This window comes from Manihot esculenta, chromosome 7, assembly GCF_001659605.2.
Source record: "Manihot esculenta cultivar AM560-2 chromosome 7, M.esculenta_v8, whole genome shotgun sequence".
NCBI lineage: Eukaryota > Viridiplantae > Streptophyta > Magnoliopsida > Malpighiales > Euphorbiaceae > Manihot > Manihot esculenta.
In genome coordinates, this window is record NC_035167.2 from 32,956,925 (window position 1) to 32,975,694 (window position 18,770).

Genomic DNA, 18,770 nt, shown 5'->3' on the forward strand with positions numbered 1-18,770 from the left:
GTAAAGGCTTGCAAGGCAGGTCAAGTCAAGGCCGCCTCCGTGATATGTATTATTCTGTGCAAAATCTAATCCAATGCACAATTAATTTTCGTCTTGTTGATGATTTTATATTTGATTAAATTACATGAAAATCTTCCTTTAGCACGCTACGAAATTTCTCAATTTGGTTCTAATTTCTCGTCATAGAGAGTATATTGAAAAAACCAATCCTTCTCAACATGCGAATAGTTATTTACGTCAAATTTTAGATAATTAATTAAATAAATCTCTTGAAACTGATCTCATGAGTGCCTTAAACAAGAGAGAGACATTCGCATTAAAAAAGTTTCTCAATTTTAATAGAGCTCATTAATTAACAGAACTAAAACTTACTTTTTAGTTTCAATGTAAAACTCTAGGGACTTTGACCAAAATTTTGCCCTGTAATCTAAAACACTGGATGAAAGGCATTCGAGAAATTATTTCACCATAAACGATTAGCAAGGATGAGATAACTTTGCGAAAAGATGTGCAACATCCCTATAAATGTATGGAAACCTGGCAAATAACATGAAAATTCTCCAAAATAACATTAAGTCGCCAAGATTGTGCCAGAAGCAAAATCCTAAACTAGTAATCTAGATGACACTTAATCAAACAGGCTGAAACCCATGTCGTCATCAGACTCCTCAGCTGGTTCTTCCTTCTTTTCCTCCTCCTTGGCAACAGCAGCTGGGGCAGCACCAGCATCAGCAGCTGCAACTGGAACAGCAGCAACAGCAAACTTGCTAGGATCCTGCAATCACACCAGTACAAATTGTTGACAAATGAGTTGGCCTAAAAAGTCCCATATTGAAAAAAATACATATTGAAAGAGCAAAAAATGGATAGTTGGATTGCAAAATTGACTCGGCTAGTCATTTTGAAGAGCAAGGCTACTTAATCACTTGTATAAGCTCATGCTAAAACGAGCTAAGATATGATATGCTCATCTCTCCAAATTTAGCAAAAATGACAATCAGCAACACCTAATTTATGGATGAACCTACCTTTAGGTATTCTTTCACCTTCTCTGCCTGTGGGAAGGAATACTCAGTTGCAACTGCAATTGCCAGGACATTCTTGTAGGCATTAATGAACATATGTGGTGCAGCTGCCAGAGTCGGGTATGAGATGGCTAATGCCAATGCAGTGACCATGGAGACACCAGTTGCAAACTTCTCAACAAGATCATCCTCAGTCAGATCAAGCACCTCTGGGCTGAACACAGAACCATTGTCATAAACAGACAGGACAATAAGACCATAAGAGAATGGCCTTATGCCAAGCTTTGCCAGCAAAGCAGCCTCAGAAGAGCCAACCTTCTCACCCTTCTTGATAAGCTCCACAGGGGTGATAATTTCAACAGTACCCTTGTTAATCTTAGTAGGAATATTGAGCACCTAAATTTGACAAAATAAAGTCAACTGTTAGACTTGATTGGCAGTAAGCAGAAAATAGCCTGCAACGACAGAATCATCATTCAGATATCAGACCTGGAAGAAAGAAGTTTGGGATGGATCGAGCCCCGTATTGCCAGGAGGGACAACAACATCAATTGGGGCAACCAAACCAACTCGAGCAGGAGCTCCAACCTGTCCACTCATAATGGAAACATCAGTTGGATTAAAAAACCTCCAAAAGCACACATGTCAAGCATAAGCAACATAATCAAAATATTGCACGTATGCAAATCTAGCATAAGTCCTTAGCAAATGTAACAACTTAATCCACAGTCCACACTCCAAAGTACATTACAGTGTGAAGTTGCTACGGGCAACATCTAATATAAACAGAGCCAACATAGTTGTCTGGCACATCTTTTGCTGCTCTTCTACAAGTGAATCAAAACGAAGTCAGCACAAGATGATTCCAAAATATGCTTACCATTATTTCAACAATCCCAAACTACAAATTCTCCATGAATACCTAAAGCAGCAATAATGCATATTAAAAATTCATAATGTTTTGATTTAGAGACTGTTTGGCATTGATGTAAAAGAGTGCTCTCCAGGAAAATAACCATTCTAAATGCTGTTAAAAAAAGTTGGAATAAGGTGATCTATTATTTTGGCATTCTTTCGACATAAATATGTAAAGTTAATTTTCACATCAGTTTTTGATACTCTTAACTAATATGTTTAAGAAATATTCTCAATGACAGCTCCGACAGCAGTGCTAAAAAGACCCTTACTGCACAGCAAAGACGCTAGAATAATCAACCACAAGCATTAAATTTAAAAGAGATTATACATTTAAATTATCTATGATTACCAAGTCAATTTCTACTATCACATTGAGCAATTAAGATTCATAATATCAGCTGAATTCTTACTAAGCCAACCAGGAGCAATCACGTTCCAACAGAAATAAACTAACATACGCACAAGAAATAAAAGATATATCAGTTACTGCACCTTGTATTTGGCAACTTCTTCGCTCACTTCCTTGAGATCACCCTTTGTGAAAATCAATCCCACATTGCCCTAATTATGGAAAAAGAAAAGAGATCGTAAAAAGGTTTATCGCATTTTTTTTCTTAAGAAGGCATCCAAATTACACTATCTGTAACTTCACATTAATCTAGAAATCCAACCTTCATGCAGAAGAGTACTATTACAACATAAAGGGACAGCTATTTTAGTTTAAATGATCAAACAAAAAACCCAGAAATCGAAAAGCCAAAAATGAACAAAATCTAGAGCAAATATACCTGAAGGAGGGGGATGAGATTAAGGAACGCTTTGTTCCCAGTCTTATCAGCGTGGACTCTAATGGACCTCTTCATCATGGTATTCTTTCCCATGAGAACCACAGAGTCACCTCGAAGACCCGTCCTGATGTTCTGCAGCTGATTGGACCCAACATTATCCGCCGCCACAACTAAGATCTGGCTGTATTCGTCCAGCAATTGGCAGAGCTTAGCATCGTAAGCAATCTTCTTATCAGCCTTGGATGGTTTTCCGGCCATTTGATCTTGATTTCACAAGAACTAAAACACACAAACGAATCAAACTAGGAACAAAGAATGATACAACAAAATTAGAGGGCCAAGACGAAGCTACGGCTTGGTCAAGGCGGACAGCAAGACGGCGCCGTCTCTTTAACCTCCGTGTACTGTGCTATCGAGAGTGAAAAAGGAGAGAAGTTAAAAGCTTGGTATAGATCGAATTAGGGTTTCAGTTAGGTTATATAGTTCGGAAGGGAAAGTAGGGTTTTTGTGAAACCTGGATCGAAGGGCTGGTATTTGATCTCTAGATGCGTATCATCTAATGGATGGCTGTGAGGTTCTCCGGAATTGTTGGGCTCGGTCTTTTTGGGTTGGGTTGGTCTGGGCTGAGTCCTACTAGGTTGGCTTGGGTTGAATTGATAATCGAAGGGAACAGGGAAAGATAGTAAGTTCACGGATAACTCGGAATTATCTGTATTTTTTTTCAGATTTGAACAGATTTGTTTTTAAAATGGTTTTTTTCACTCGTTCGGTTTAAGATTGAGTATGCATAGACCAGATCGGATGAATACGCGGGCTGTGTATTTTAAAAATATTCAAATAATATTATTTTATTCGTTAATTTATTTTTTATATATAAATATTAAAATATAAATAACAATAAAAGAGTAGAAAGAAAAATATGTATTAGTTTTTAAATAAGATTTAAATATTATTAATTTTGAAAAAAATAATATTGATTAATATTTTTTTATTTTGTATAATTTTTAGTAAATTTATTTTATTATTTAAACGACTTTAATAAATTTTATTTAAATTTTAATTTTTTTATTAAAAAAATTGTTAAAATTATAATTTTTTATTACTATTTCTATATTAATTTATGTTAATTGTGATGCATAATAGATAATTATAATGTTTAATTGGATTGGGAGAGAAAAAAATAATTAAAATTTATTTGTTGATTATAATATTTTTTAATTTTTTTTATCGTGATTAGTATAATATATAATTTTAATTAACTGTATGAATTTAATTAATTTTTTTAATTTCAATATAATTTTATTTTAAAAAATAAATAGACTGTCTGTGCTCGTTCACTGTTCGTTGCGGATTAGGCCAAATACTAATATTAGGCCGAATCTAAATATTAAAAATCTATTTTTAATGAGATCCTTTTGTTAAGTCTGCGCATCGGACCGGATCAGGTCCAACAACTCGTTTTGATAGTAACAGGAAAGGTATAATGTTTATTTTAAAAAAAAAAATTATTTAATCTCTATATTATATTATATAAAAATCCATTTTTAATTTTGAAAAATATATTGAATATTTTTAAAATTTTAAAAAATTTATTAATTAGTCTTTTCATAAATTTAAACCATTAAATATTTTATTATTTAGTTATTATAATTTAAAAAATTCAATAAATTTTATAAAAAATCTATTAATTAATTTTTTCATTGTATTTTATATTTTTTATAATATTTAATTGCTACAAAAATATTTTAATATATTTTTCAAGATTTGAATACTAATTAATAAAATTTTCTATATTATAGGATTAAATAGTAAGTTTTTAAAAAAGTTCAAACGGTAATTTATCATCTCACTATTTTTATATAGATTCAATTTATTTAAATTTTAAAATTAACATTTGAAACTCAATTTTTGCATATAGAAATATTCCATATAGCATGCTTTGTGCATAAAAATTGAATTCCAAATGTTAATTTTCAACATCAACTAAAATTATCTCCAACTACAGAGATTAGGAAGATAAATAACAAAATTAAAAGGCTTACATTAAAGCGTAAAAATATGTAAATAATTGGGATTTAGTCCAATTAGCTATTACAAAATATGTAAGAGTTATTTTTTGTGTTTAATTGAGCTTTGATGTTTAAATACCAAGGGTTAAATTCTCATATTTTCCGAGAAAATTGTATATTTTTCTGTGTTAAACAAATTGCCAAAAGTTTTAGTTCTTTCTGCTGATAATTGAATGACTGCGAGTTTTGAAATCTTGCCAATTAAATTCCTAAATATTTTTTAAAATTCTTACCAACTTCAAAGGAAGAGAAGGGAAGATTTATGTTGTCCTAATGCACTAATCAGGAGTTTATGTAAAATCTATTACCTTGACTTATAATAACAGAGAATGAATTTCTCTGTTTTTTAGACAAGCTGCTGTTGCCATGGAGTGGACCAAGTTGTTTATTATTATTATTATTATTCATGTTCAAGAATGAAGAGAGATGTTAAATGCTGATTGATGGGAAATTTGATTAAAGAAATAAATTTTCAGATTTATTTTTAACATTCTGGTTTTGGATTTGGCTAAAAGAAAAGTAGAGAGTAGACAGCTCAAGAGGTAGAGCTTGAGGTTTATTTGCTGAAACGTCCTGCTCTGAAACTCAGATTAATGATTGAATGCCCCAGCTTAATTATGCCTCTGCAATGGAATCCAAATCAATAAATTTTTTGGGTTATAATCAAATATGAAGATAATGATCAATGTCAATAAAAATGTCTTAAAGGAAAAAAATACTGGATTACCATTCATCAAACTTAAGAAGTCCTTGAACGAAGGAAAGCTTCTGTGATGATGTTCAGTTTCCTGGAGACATCGCTCATATTCATTCTATCTCCTGGTAATTCTGTGGAGCATGCAAGACCAATTTCCAGAACTGAAACAATACATTTTTGCACATTGTCTCTCTCTTGTCTCAAATTTTCAACATTGATTCGAGTTTCTTGGATCTCTGTGTGATCATCATCCCTCTCACTGTCCTCCACAATTTCTGCAGCTCCCACTTCTCCTGATGCTATCAGCATCGGATCTAGAACCTGCAGGACTTGTCCTGGTAGCTTAGATCTAACAAAGCTGTGGAGACTCAAACCATCTGTGAATAATTCATCAGTTGGTGTCCTTCCTGTGAAAATCTCAAGCAAAATTATTCCAAAGCTGTATACATCTCCAGATGTTGTTGCCCCATCACTTCCTATTCCATATTCTGCAATATGCATCCAGTTCTATTACTTTGATCAATTTTGACTTTTTTTTCTTATAGAAGACCAGTTTGTCGTGGTTATTTTATAGAAAAACGTTTATTTTAGCATCTATAATTCATTTTGTGTTAAAATAGCATCTCATAGTCGTATTATTAGCAAATAACGACAATATATAGATATTGAGATAACGTGAAAATTATGTTATGAAATACTATTTTGATACAAATTAAATCTCAAACCCTAAAATAAAAGTGAGTGAAATCGCAATTTTTTTTACTTTTTCCCTAATTTATAAATATGAAGAAGATTTTACCTGGAGGGATATAGCCTATTGTTCCCTTTATCCCAGTGGAGCTTGTTTGGCCTTGAGAAGAATCACTAGTGGTATTGGGAAGGAACCTTGATAATCCAAAATCGCCAACATGAGCAGTCAGCTCATTGTCAAGAAGAATATTATTTGGCTTCAAGTCGCAATGAATTATTTGTGGTTCACAATGATCATGAAGATAATGTACTGCAGATGACACATCAATCGCGATACGAAGTCTCTGAAGAAGGTTTAATTTCCTTGGCTGATTATTATTATCCTCTTCTGGATGCAACCACATTTCCAGACTTCCATTCACCATGAAATCGAGAACAAGAGCTCTGAAATCATTGCCTCTAAAATCAATGCTGGAGCAGTATGTCAGGATCTTCACTATATTTCGGTGCCTAATGTTTCGCAATGCTTTGCACTCAGCAATGAAGCTCTTGGAAGCTCCATGCTGTTGAAGGTTGAGTACTTTCACAGCAACTGTCTTCTCTCCTTGTAGATCAATACTTCCTTTATATACAGAGCCAAAACGACCTTGTCCAATTAAGCTATCTGAAGAGAATCCCTGAGTTGCCCGGAAAAGCTCATTGTATGAAATTCGAAGGAGCTTACCCACAATAGGATTGAATGATATATGCTTTCTCGATTTTCGCCAATAGAAAATCCATATGAATGCCATTGCCATGAAAAGCACAATTGAACTGATGACTATGGCAAGGATAATGGCAGCAGGAGACTTTTTGTTTTTCTTTCGTTTGATGGGGCAAGCTGGCAGCTGCAATTCTGGGATACCCCCACAGAGATTGTTGTTTCCAATAAGTGAAAATGCATTTATCTTGCTAAAAACTCCCTTGGTTGGTACCTTACCCTCAAAATTGTTGAATGAGAGATTCAAATATTCCAAGAAAGGAAGCTTCTCCAGCTCTTTTGGAATGTTTCCTGATAAATTGTTCCTTGACAGATCTAAATGTATGAGACCTCTCAAGGAAGCAAAGGTTGAGGGAATGGCTCCTTGGAGAAAATTGTCCTGCATGTTAAGAAGTGCTAGCATCAAGCAATCACCTATTCTCTCAGGAATTTCCCCAAACAGCTTGTTATGTGACACATCCAGTGAATTAATATTTATCAGTTTGTGAACTTCCAGGGGTAGTGGACCAGTCAATGTGTTGTATGATAAGTTAAGAAACAATGATAAAGAGGAGAGACGAAGAATCTCCTGCGGTATGAAGCCTGCAAGGAGATTATCTGCAATATCCAGGGCTTTCAGGCTTTGGCAGTTGGCAAGGCTACTCGTTATGTTTCCTTCTAATCTATTTTGATACAAATAGAGTTCAATAAGGTTGCTGATGTTGCCTAAGGATGATGGGATTTCTCCAGATAATAGGTTTCTGTCCAGATACAATATCTGCAACTTTCTGAGCTTCCCAAAAGAAAAAGGGATTGAACCAGAAAAAAGATTTTCCTCCATGCCTAATGCATACAAATTGACAAGATTCCCAACCTCTAATGGAAGTCTTCCAGATATTTGATTGTATCCCATGGCTAACAGGCTAAGTTTGGTTGACAAATTGGCTATGGAGACAGGTAACAGGCCACCAAAATTATTTCTAGCAAAAGATAGAATTTCTAGATTACTACAGTTTGACAAAGAAGTTATAAAACTTAAGTCTTGACTTGTGTTACTTCCCAGAAGATTGATCTCCAAATTCAACATTCGTAAATTCTTTAGATGCCCCAAATGATTTGGAACTTGTCCCATGAACTTGTTGGCAGAGAAGTCGATTGTTTCAAGCTGAGAAGAATTATGTAATGAAACTGGAATATTTCCATAGAATCGGTTGCCACCAACTGAGATAAATTGCAGATTTGGAAGAGTGAGGCCAACGTTCGTTGGGAGACTTCCTTTCAATTGATTATTTGACACAGAAAAGCCAGTGATTGAAGAGATATTGTATAAGGCTATCGGAATTATACCTGTCAGATTATTTAATCCAACATAGAAGAAAACTAAGCCTGTCAACTGCCCCAACTTGTCTGGAAGATTTCCTACCAAATTATTTTCACCTAAAGATAAATGTTTCAAGCAGGAAAGGTTTCCAAAGGAATGTGGGATCTTCCCTGTAAGATTATTTTCTTTAATATCAAGCCTCTCAAGCTTCTTTAAAGAGCCTAGTTCATCGTGCAGTTTACCCACCAAATTATTTCTAGCCAACGTCAGGATTCGGAGCTCTGAGCAGTAGCTGATGTTGACTGGAATTTCATCTTCCAATCTGTTATCCGTGAGATTGAGATGCCTCAGTCGAGACAAGCGACCAACTTCCTGAGGAATGACACCATGGAAGCTGTTGTTACGTAGATTTAGGAACCTTAAGAAGGTGAGGTTCCCAATATATGGAGAAATGGTTCCTGACAAGCTCAGCCCATAAAGGTCTAGAGACGTAGCTCTTTGGTGTTTGCGGCCACAAGAAATACCTTGCCATTGGCAGAAGTTGACAGAATCATTCCAGGAGCTCAAGACATCATGTGGGTCACTGGCTATCTTGGATTTGAATTCCAGGAATGCAAGTCGATCGGTTTCATTTCCCAAACGGCAATTGGCAGGTGTATGCAAGCAAAGGAAAGTTGCAAAGAACAACAAAACGACATGAACTTGATGAGTTGAAGGCCAAAGGGTGATTAAGTCTATGATTAGAAGTTCCATTTCTGTAGGATTGACAAATTACAAATGCATGCACTCGGTGAGCTAGTGGAAGTATTTATGTGCAAGTGATGGGATGGGTTCGTAGTGGTTGGCATGGACTTGGACTTTGTGGCTTGTGCTGGTCTACAATGACTAAACACTAATGGCTATGGTAACCTGATTAGTGGGTGGTGGTGTGGTCCTTACGTTAGTTGACGAGGTTTTAAGGTGGTGTACTAAAATTACCCATATTCCAGCTGACCATAATTCACAAAAAAGAAAAAACTTTGTTGGCAAAGAGAAATATTAAAAAATTTAAATTTAATTCAATTATTATAAAAATGTAAAAAATAAATTTAAATTTAAATCATTTAAAAAATAAAATAAACGGTGGAGTTGTGGAAAAAGATATCATAACACGTGGAAATTGTGGTAAGTCTAATTCTAAGATTGCAACTTGTAGATTGGGTTATGTATTTGCAATTATAGTCTTCTATTCATATTTAATAGTGTTGAGATTGTGTTAAATTGGAAAAGAATCTTACTAAACAACAATTTACTCCAACGGGAAAGAAGAGTAAATATAGAAAGAGAAATGCTAGCAGCAGACTCATTGTTTTTTTTTTTAAAAGATGAAAAATATCATTAATTCAAAGCGATTAAAGAAACTATATAAGGAGGAGGGACATGAATTCAAACTTTTTGATCTGACTCAGAATGAGCCGATATTGCTAGAACATGAGCGACATCATTCACAAACCTGTGAATAAAACTATATCTTACTTTTTCATAACTGAATAGAAGCAATTTATAATTTTGAACCAAAAGATCAAAAGGTGATAAATCATCCAACGAAGCATTGTTAATGGACACAACAAGAACCTAAGAATCCGATTCGAAAAGAACTCGATCTCATCCGCACTCTTTAATCCAGCTCAACGCCTCTCGAAAAGCCACATTTAACCTCCATCTGACTGCAAAAATAGCCTGGTTTGACCGCCATAAATCTACCATTAGCATCTCGGACTACACAGCCGAAACTTAGTGAATTTCGTTGCGAGTTTAAAGAGGTATCAATATTAACTTTAATTCAACCCTGCAGTGGAGGAGATCAGACAATCAAAGCCGATACAATATTAGTGCAGCTGATAGAATCAGAGCAGCTGACATTTAAATAAGTGATTTTTAAACATTTTTTATTTTATTGGTGATTTTTAAACATTTTTTATTTTATTGGTTAAGATATATAATAGTTTATAGTTAATTGAAGAGAGAAAATAATAATTAATATAATAAATATATTTCATTAAAAAATTAAATAAATTATTATAAAATTATGTATAAATTAAAAGATTAGATAGAATAAATTTATTTAATTAAATTTTTAAATGCATTCTTAAATCCTTAAACCTCTAAGTTGGTATATCATAAATTCATTTCCATTAGAAAATCACTAAAAACCGTGGACTATAATATTTTCAATTTTCAAAGAAAATATTAAAAAAAATTTTTAAAAAGTATAATTTTTAAAAAAATTTTAATAGGTTGGAATAATAATTTCGGATTATATAATAAAAATAACTCTAGATATTAGACTTGTAAAATTATATTAAGAACATAAAAGGTTTTCATATTTCATCAATGTTGAGAAAAATACAAAAGGTGATTTTATTACAGGAAATTTTTTTAAAAAATAAATAAAAGATTTGTGTAAAATCTTTTCAATTTCTAAAATAAAAAGAAATTATTATGGAATATTGCCTAAACCCATTTTCAAGCCCAAGCTCAAGCTCAAGCTCAAGCCCAAGACCATTTACCGGCCCAGATTCAATTACCCACCAAATCAACCGAAAACGGCAAAACGTATAACTACTCTACAACTCATCTCCACCGGATTGTCGCCGTTGCAACGTACAACCGATGGCGTCCACGTTCAGAGATCGGACGGCGGAATTCCGGTCACTAACCCAAACGCTAAAGAAGATCGGAGGAGTCACATCCATTAATCATGAAAATGATCTATTTTCTTCTACACCACACGCGTCACCACTCTCTTCAAGATCTGAGTTCAACAAAAAGGCTTCAATCATCGGCTTGGGCATCCATGAAGCCTCTCAGAAGATCTCTAGGCTTGCCAAGCGTAAGCTCCTTTTTTTCTATTTCTGAATTGTTTTCGTGTCATAAGATTTTAGAAACTCTCACTTTGGACATACTCTTTTGGAGCTACTTTTAGAGAGCAACTATTTAAAGAGAAGAAGTAGATTTATTTGGAGCTGAATGAAGATTTATGATTGCAAACATAGCCATTCCAAAGTGTAAGAAACATTAGATTAAGGCGTTATTATAAGGAATTAATTTAGTTGATTCAAGATTGAGGATTACTAGTTTGTAATTAGGTGTTTATTAGATGGCTAATGAAAATGTATTTAATATGGTATTGAGGCTATTGGGTCTTGACTTGTTTCGTTTCATTGCCTGGTATTTACTGCAACACACAGTAAGCACTAGTGATGCTCTTTTAGCTATCATCTTTTGAATGCCCATTGTAGTGTTTAACAAGCCTGAAGAATAAGGCACTTCGAAAATGTCCATTGATTTTCCATTGCGTTTCAAATCAGGATTTTGCTTATCCCTTTTGGCTCAAATAAGGGGCACTGATTTGTTTGTATACAAGAAAGATGAGTCCAAGTACTTGGTGTCATTCTTGCTTTTGGGTCTAAGCTTGATTAGATTTTAGTGGTAGGATGATGTTACTAACCATGGCTTTTATTTCAATCTACAGTTGCTAAAAGGTCATCAATGTTTGATGATCCAACTGTTGAAATACAGGAACTAACAGTCCTGATAAAGAACGACATCACAACATTGAACACAGCTCTCACAGATCTGCAAACCATTCAAAACATGGAGATAGCTGATGGAAACTATTCGCAGGATAGAGTTGTTCATTCCACAGCTGTCTGTGATGACCTGAAGAGCAGACTTATGGGGGCGACTAAAGAGCTTCAAGATGTGTTAACTACTAGAACAGAAGTCAGTGTTAACAACCGTTAAGTTATTATTACTGTGCATGCTAACTGCAGAGTGATTTTGCTCTCTCTCATTTTTTTTTTAACATCACAGAATATGAAGGCTCATGAGAGCAGAAAACAGATATTTTCCTCAAATGCTTCAAGAGAGAATCCTTTTGTGCGTCAAGCGAAACCCATCACTGAACCACCACCTTGGTCAAGTTCAGCAAATTCATTTGGGACTTCACAGCCATCTGCGTAAGTCAAGTGTTCCAAAATAAATCTACCAATCCCTTTACCTTTTGCTGTCAATGAGATGCACAAACTTGCCATGAAACATTACTATTTGATCTTATGAACTGTGAAAATGGACTGAGTGTTATTAACCTTAATTATATTTTATGGCACAGAATTATTTGCTAGTTTTGCTGTCCATTAGGTCAATTTTCCCTCTGCTTAAATTGTTGCTATCCATGCCTCTATGGACTTTGTCTGGTAACTCATAACCTAGCTATGAAATGATATAATTGCATGGGTAACTAAACTATTTTCTTCAGTGCATGTGCAGGCCAAGATACTTTCTTAACTCTTAACATCTACCTGTGTTTGGTTAGATTAGAGTTAGAGTTTACAAGGTCATCATGTGATAGAAACAAGTTTAAAGTAATTACCTATGTTTTAACCAAAAAGCATACTTGCCCATATTGAAGATTTAATATGACGCTTAAATTTTGATTGATAAATATCTCCATATTGGTAAAAGTTGTTTTCCCTTTTTCTTTTTCGCCTTAGTATTTGGGTTCTAATGCCTGTTGATGCTAATTTTTTGCAAGATCCAATTTTATTGCTTCTAGAATGATGAAAATTTCCTGAATTGCTGATATTTGAATCTTTCTTTCCTTTCTAACCAGAATGCCACCAACTGGTGTTCAAGTTGGCAATCAGTTGAGGTATGTTTTTATGCAATTCTATGTGCTGTACTCATTGTTCTTCGTAGATTGATTGATTTTGATGTGATAGATGAGAACTAACATGGCTTTTACAAAATTCAATATTAAACTTTGTGCATGTGCATATAAATGCATGTATCATTATGTATTTCAAATTTAAAAAATAATAATAAATAAATAGTAAGCATCTTGTATTGTTATAAGTAACTCCATTGGTTCTCTTGATCACTGAATATGTTAACACCTGTTGGAGCCACACAAGATATCCTGCAGAGGCATATTTCTGTTTTTCTATTTATACTGTTTATTATAAAATTTTTGGGTTCTTTTCTTTCATCCGTCAATGGAACTTTTCTTCTTCATCCTCTTCCCTCTTTTTTCTAAAAGAAAAGAAGTGATAAATAACATTGTAATTGTAATGTAAACCAAAGTGGTGAACGTAGAAAGAGCATGGGCCTATCACCTTCACTCTCTTACTAGAGTACGTGCAGACATTATGATCTTTAGTAACAATGGCATCTAGCTAAAGCAGCCTGCCTAGTCATCTTTATTGCAATATTATTTTAAAGAGTAATGCTTAAAATTTCATTCTATTGATACTGGTGTGGCTAGGGCTGTGCAATCGGTCGGTTCGGTTCCGAACCGAACCGAACCGATAAAACCGAAAACCGATTTGTTAAAATTTATAAAATCGAAAAAACCGATTATGAAGGTATAACCGAACCGATAAAAATCGGTTCGGTTCGGTTCGGTTCAAACCGAAATCTGTATTTTTTTTTAATTTTTTATTTCTAATTTCAACAAAATAATTTAATAAACATTCTATTAAAAACCACAGCCACCCACAGAGATATGAATCAAAACCCAGATGAGAGAAACTCGCAACCCAGATGAGAGAAATGAAGTATATGCGGAAAATTGTATAAATTTGGATATATATTACCTCTTCAGCTCTTCTTCACCGTCTTCATCCTCGTCATCGTTTTCCTCCTCGTCGTCGTCGTCATCGTCATCGTCGTCTCCGCCTTCACCATCGTCATCTTCATCGTCATCCTCGTTGTCGTCGTCCTCGTCGTCATCCGCCGACTGAACCGGTGGCCCTCTGGAGGATTGTAAAACCTGAACCTCGTCGTCTTCGTCGTCCTCGCCCCCCTCATCATCGTCTTCGTCGTCGTCATCTTCGTCACCGTCGTCGTCCTCGTCGCCATCTTCTTCTTCCTCTTCCTCTTTAGATTCTACACCTTCCTCTGTTTCACTAGAGAATGTGGAAAATGGGATGGAGGGGTTCGGCGAAAGGTATGGAGGGGGTTGGGGGTGCTGGCCTGCTGGGTTGGGTTGGGTTGGGTTGGGTACGATAGGCCAGCACCCCAACCCCCTGGGTTGGGTTGGGTTCGGTTTTTCGGTTTGATCGGTTATTTAACATGTTTAAACCGAACCGAACCGAAAACCGAATAATTTTAAATCTACTAACTGAACCAAACCGATCTTTCCGAATAACCGAACCGATAAACCGAATTTAATCGGTTCGGTTCGGTTTTTCGGTTTAGACCGAGAATTGCTCAGCCCTAGGTGTGGCTGTCCTTCCTTGCAGTGCCAATTTTACCTTGTCCACCTTATTAAAGGCTTTATATACGACCTTCCTGATTTTGGATGGAAAATATTAGTAATTCAACTTCAGAAATAAAATGGTTCCTTAATGCATTTTATGTAGAAGTCCATTTTTTCTTTTGATTCAAATGATTTGTGGGCTAAAAAAAAGGTTTACCCTCCTCTTCTCCAGAATCCTACTCCCTGATTGTAAAACCTTATATTATGGGCGGGAAGTATTGCTTGATTATAGCTGCCCACTGTTGCAGTATGCATGTATGTTGGTCTGAAAAAGTCTGAGACCAAGTGGTCGGCTCTGTCATTTATCACATATAAGTAGAATCTGTTTGATTTTCGCATCTCTGCCTTAGTGAATCTATATGTGGGTGTTATTCAATCTCAATGGAAGCAAGAGAGACTGTTGTGTACAAGCAATACACAAGGAAACAATATCAGTTGAAAAGAGACTTGGGAGAAAGTGCAGGTAGACCTAATGGGCTTATCTCTGTATGGTTGGTGACAATAAGTGTGGAACATATGTATATATTTGTAATGATAAATGTGAGGTAGATAACTGGAGCCTTCCTCTTGGTGTCAGAGAATAAACAGAGTGCTGTTATGGATATTAAAGGAGCAAGTTTCCTTCCATGTCAAGTGATTAATACTTTAATAGGTAGAATATATGCAATTAGAGAATGTGATAATTGATAGATTATGTCAAGGATATGCTAGTAGGTAATTTGTTTTTGGCATAAAAGCTTATGGAAAAATCGAGAAGGAAATGCAGTTCAGTATCTGTCCTTGAAATGGGAACTGAAGAGCTCTCACATGGCTGAATGTGATGGTTGAGAAACTGTTGATCTGGTGTCATGTGGCTTAGGTCTGAATGGGTAGGCGTTGTAAGCATTAAAAATATAAGGTCAAGGCCCTATATGTTTCCAAAGATGCATGGGTTGCATTCAATCCCATTGGATACCGCCTAGAGAGTTGGTATCTCCATTGACAAGCATGCTTTGAGGCAACCTAGCCAATTCTCCCTAATCATTCCTTAATTTAAGTATTATTTTTCAGAGTTCTCTCACTAGCTCTTTAAGTAATTGTTTTCTTTTTTGTTAGTGATGTCAATTTCCTTTCTTTTAGGATTCTGAATTTAATGCTAGATTTCAGATGTATGCACGCAATTAGACTTTAAATTCCCTAGTTAAATTTGTATTGATGAAATAATTTTGTATTTAATTGGGAAATGGTTTGGGTTTTCATAATGTTCAAGTTAGAAATGTCTTCCTTTCCTAATCCACTATTGGTTTTAAACCTTATCAATACAGGCGGAGGCCAGCCGTGGACAACACTTCTTCATCCCATATGGAAATGTCAATGTTGCAGCAGGTTGTTCCAAGACAGGAGAACTATACTCAAAGTCGAGCAGTTGCTCTTCATAATGTGGAATCTACAATTTCAGAACTTAGTGGAATCTTCACACATTTGGCTACAATGGTTGCACAGCAAGGGGAACTTGCTATTAGGTCTGCACTTTTTGCTTGGATATATGATATTCGCTATGTTACTTGGACTGGTATATGGGTGTCAGAAATGAGTGCATATCCCTATGTTTGACTTGTCAATTTTCAAAATAGAAAATACGGGATGATGGATATAAGTTTAGATATGGGTGCATGGTTACATTATGAAATAGACTAGAAAAAAAGAATATAAAAATATATAATAATAATAGTTTAAGTAGATGATTTAATACAACCAAATACATCATTTAGAATATAACCAAATAATTATTTTTATTTAAATATATGCTCTTTATCTTGAGAGAAAAGAATGCTATATTAACTATGCATAAACATTTCACTATAATGTTTGAGTGAACGAATGTATGTCGGACACATATTCCATGTCATATCTCATGAAACGTCGTGTCAACATTGGTACGGCATGGCAAAATGAAGAGTTGGAGTATGGAGGGATATTTATATACTAGAGTATTTAGATGGGAAAAGTTTAATTCATCTAGCTTTTCATCTCTAATAAAATAAATGGTTAGTAATAAACAACCAGAACTTTGTTGGATTTCCAGTTCTAGCCCCTTTTTTATTATGTTATCAACACTATATAGTTACTACCATGTCTTTTTTAAAAGCTTGGGAACTCTAGATCTGGAGTGTGCCATATCAACACCAGCCAGCCAGGCAGGTACTGGCACACATCCAAGGATCTTAGTGCTGGCCACAGTTGAAAAGAAAATGAAAGTTTTATGATATCATCTTGAAACAAAAAGGAGGTGGCTGCAATTTAAAATCTGACCCAAGGCTAACATTTTGGTCATTAACACAAGTACTTGGGGAATATTTCATTTGTTCTATTCATACCTTCTACATTCATCTATTAATAACACTTTTGGTACTAAATGCGATCTACTTGATTGATGCAACAGGATTGATGATAACATGGATGAGTCATTGGCTAACGTTGAAAGTGCTCGCAGTGCTCTGTTGAGGCATCTCAATCAAATATCATCAAATAGGTGGCTTTTACTCAAGTTGTTCGCTGTTATAGTATTTTTCCTGATGGTGTTCATCATCTTTGTGGCTTGAAAGTAATTACAGATTGATTTCTTCCTCCATAGGTGTTCGTCTTATGTCCATCTTGCTCATTAAGCATGTATAGGAATTAGTTCCTTGTTTTGTAAATTTAATGGGCATTTCCATTTTTATTTTTGCTGTAGCTGGTAAAAGTGGAAAGGCTCGTCGTATTCACAAAAAAGCATAGATATGGATATAGTTACATATATTATCAAATTTTGAGTGTAATTTTTTATTTTTTACTCTGATTGTGGTGGGGTCTAGGGGATGAAAACCCCACCAAATTCCGTATATTTTGTTGATAATCAGTGATTATTTTGTCATCTTCTTTGCCTTCCTGAGACAGAAATGACACTGATTTTATACAATAAAAGTCTAACTGAACACATGGTCATTTGTAGTTGCAGGAGGGAAGGGGGGCTGATTTCATCCTTAAAACTTGCAGTTGAGGTATCAAATTGAGGCTTTGATTGGAATTACATTTGTTTATTTCTTAGCCATTAAAATTGTTTGATTGCACTTGAAAACTACTAAGAAATTATTGCACAAAGAGACTCAAACTCTTCATAACTCGCAAGGATATGAAATTATAATTTAATTCAGTTCAATTCATATCAATGGAATACACCCTTTGAATCTATATGCTATGCTCTTTTGCAATCCGAAATCTGTCTCATGAACTTAATTTCTCCCTATTTGCAATCCTTTCTTTTGTTGCCAAATACGGCTTAACTCTTCATTTGATATGAATAATTTTATAAGAACAGAATTCAAATAATTTTACGATACGATAGAAATTATTTTAAATTAAAGAAATGAATTTTTTATTTTAAATAAAAAAATAAAATCAATTAAATTAAATTTTTACAAAATTTTTAATTTTTGATTAAAAAGTTTCTCAAAGTGATCTCAAATCTTAAACGTACCACACACAGTTTCTTAAAGACATCAACACATCTGTGGTAGTGCACGACATGAAAGTGTGATCAAGATTGTCTAAGATCTGAAGTGATCTCCACTTCTTATAACTCCTAGCTAGGTTTAATTTTTCTTAAAATTTTGATGGAAATGTTAGGGCGGTTTGTCCTTTCGGTATATTTTCTTGCCCTTATTTTCTTAGTGACCAAGATACTACAACATCTTTTAGGTGAGAAATTGCTTTCAGGAAGGATTTTTATCTTTTTTCTTTTCCTTTTGGAAGGACCCTTTGGAGAATTTTTTCCATAATCTGCATTACTAGTGTCAAATTCAAGAAAAATTAAAAAAAAAAAAAAGAGTTCTAGAATAATATAGTTTCCATGGGAAATAAATTTATTACGTAGCACTGAAGTATGCATTACATTAGCTTAGTCTTGTCAAGTAAGCAGTCAAGACACATGTATTGAACCCGGTAGGAATTGGATTCAAATTTCATTTCTAAGCTTTTATCTCATTGAAAAAAAAAATGATCTTGCAATATATGGATTCTATGGAGATGTACAAGTAGGGATCCATCATTTCATTTCTAGTGAGGGAATTATGCTTCCCTATACTAGCTATAAAATTTCTTTTTAAAAGAACATATATAAGAAGCTGCATATTCTTAGGTACTAGGGTTTTTTAGCTTTTGCACTTGTTCCTTCCTTTTAAAGAACTAGGTAACAGTGCAAACA

The 18,770-nt window shown here is 34.6% G+C and overlaps 3 protein-coding genes across 3 annotated transcripts; 1 reads left to right on the forward strand and 2 right to left on the reverse strand.

Moving 5' to 3' along the window:
• Window positions 1–495: 495 nt before the first annotated feature.
• Window positions 496–3,255, reverse strand: LOC110619438 (60S acidic ribosomal protein P0). Its single transcript, XM_021762882.2, has 5 exons — window positions 2,732–3,255; window positions 2,436–2,504; window positions 1,515–1,613; window positions 1,029–1,421; window positions 496–775 (listed from the first exon to the last, which is right to left on the reverse strand). Exons 1-5 carry the CDS (start codon window positions 2,987–2,989, stop codon window positions 629–631), a joined length of 966 nt encoding a protein of 321 aa, XP_021618574.1. The 5' UTR covers window positions 2,990–3,255; the 3' UTR covers window positions 496–628.
• Window positions 3,256–5,160: 1,905 nt separating this feature from the next.
• On the reverse strand, window positions 5,161–9,000 carry LOC110619076 (putative receptor-like protein kinase At3g47110). The gene is made up of 3 exons (XM_043958627.1): window positions 6,297–9,000; window positions 5,528–5,985; window positions 5,161–5,423 (listed from the first exon to the last, which is right to left on the reverse strand). The coding sequence occupies exons 1-2, from the start codon at window positions 8,998–9,000 to the stop codon at window positions 5,540–5,542; spliced, it is 3,150 nt and encodes a 1,049-aa protein (XP_043814562.1). The 3' UTR covers window positions 5,161–5,423; window positions 5,528–5,539.
• A 1,853-nt stretch (window positions 9,001–10,853) lies between these two features.
• LOC110619865 (syntaxin-31) lies at window positions 10,854–17,441 on the forward strand. The gene is made up of 6 exons (XM_021763435.2): window positions 10,854–11,119; window positions 11,762–12,012; window positions 12,103–12,248; window positions 12,902–12,940; window positions 15,853–16,050; window positions 16,971–17,441. The coding sequence occupies exons 1-6, from the start codon at window positions 10,900–10,902 to the stop codon at window positions 17,128–17,130; spliced, it is 1,014 nt and encodes a 337-aa protein (XP_021619127.1). The 5' UTR covers window positions 10,854–10,899; the 3' UTR covers window positions 17,131–17,441.
• The last annotated feature ends 1,329 nt before the right edge of the window (window positions 17,442–18,770 follow it).

What these genes read in the sequence shown, in the direction of transcription:
- LOC110619438 (XM_021762882.2), bottom strand. Translation starts at nt 2,989, where the DNA reads ATGGCCGGAAAACCATCCAAGGCTGATAAGAAGATTGCTTACGATGCT. An exon ending in CCCAAACTTCTTTCTTCCAG is followed by an intron (nt 1,422 to 1,514) that starts GTCTGATATCTG and finishes TGTCAAATTTAG; the next exon opens with GTGCTCAATATTCCTACTAA. An exon ending in AGGTGAAAGAATACCTAAAG is followed by an intron (nt 776 to 1,028) that starts GTAGGTTCATCC and finishes GTGTGATTGCAG; the next exon opens with GATCCTAGCAAGTTTGCTGT.
- LOC110619076 (XM_043958627.1), bottom strand. Translation starts at nt 9,000, where the DNA reads ATGGAACTTCTAATCATAGACTTAATCACCCTTTGGCCTTCAACTCAT. An exon ending in AATAGGCTATATCCCTCCAG is followed by an intron (nt 5,986 to 6,296) that starts GTAAAATCTTCT and finishes TGCATATTGCAG; the next exon opens with AATATGGAATAGGAAGTGAT.
- LOC110619865 (XM_021763435.2), top strand. Translation starts at nt 10,900, where the DNA reads ATGGCGTCCACGTTCAGAGATCGGACGGCGGAATTCCGGTCACTAACC. An exon ending in TGTTAACTACTAGAACAGAA is followed by an intron (nt 12,013 to 12,102) that starts GTCAGTGTTAAC and finishes TTAACATCACAG; the next exon opens with AATATGAAGGCTCATGAGAG. An exon ending in CAAGGGGAACTTGCTATTAG is followed by an intron (nt 16,051 to 16,970) that starts GTCTGCACTTTT and finishes TTGATGCAACAG; the next exon opens with GATTGATGATAACATGGATG.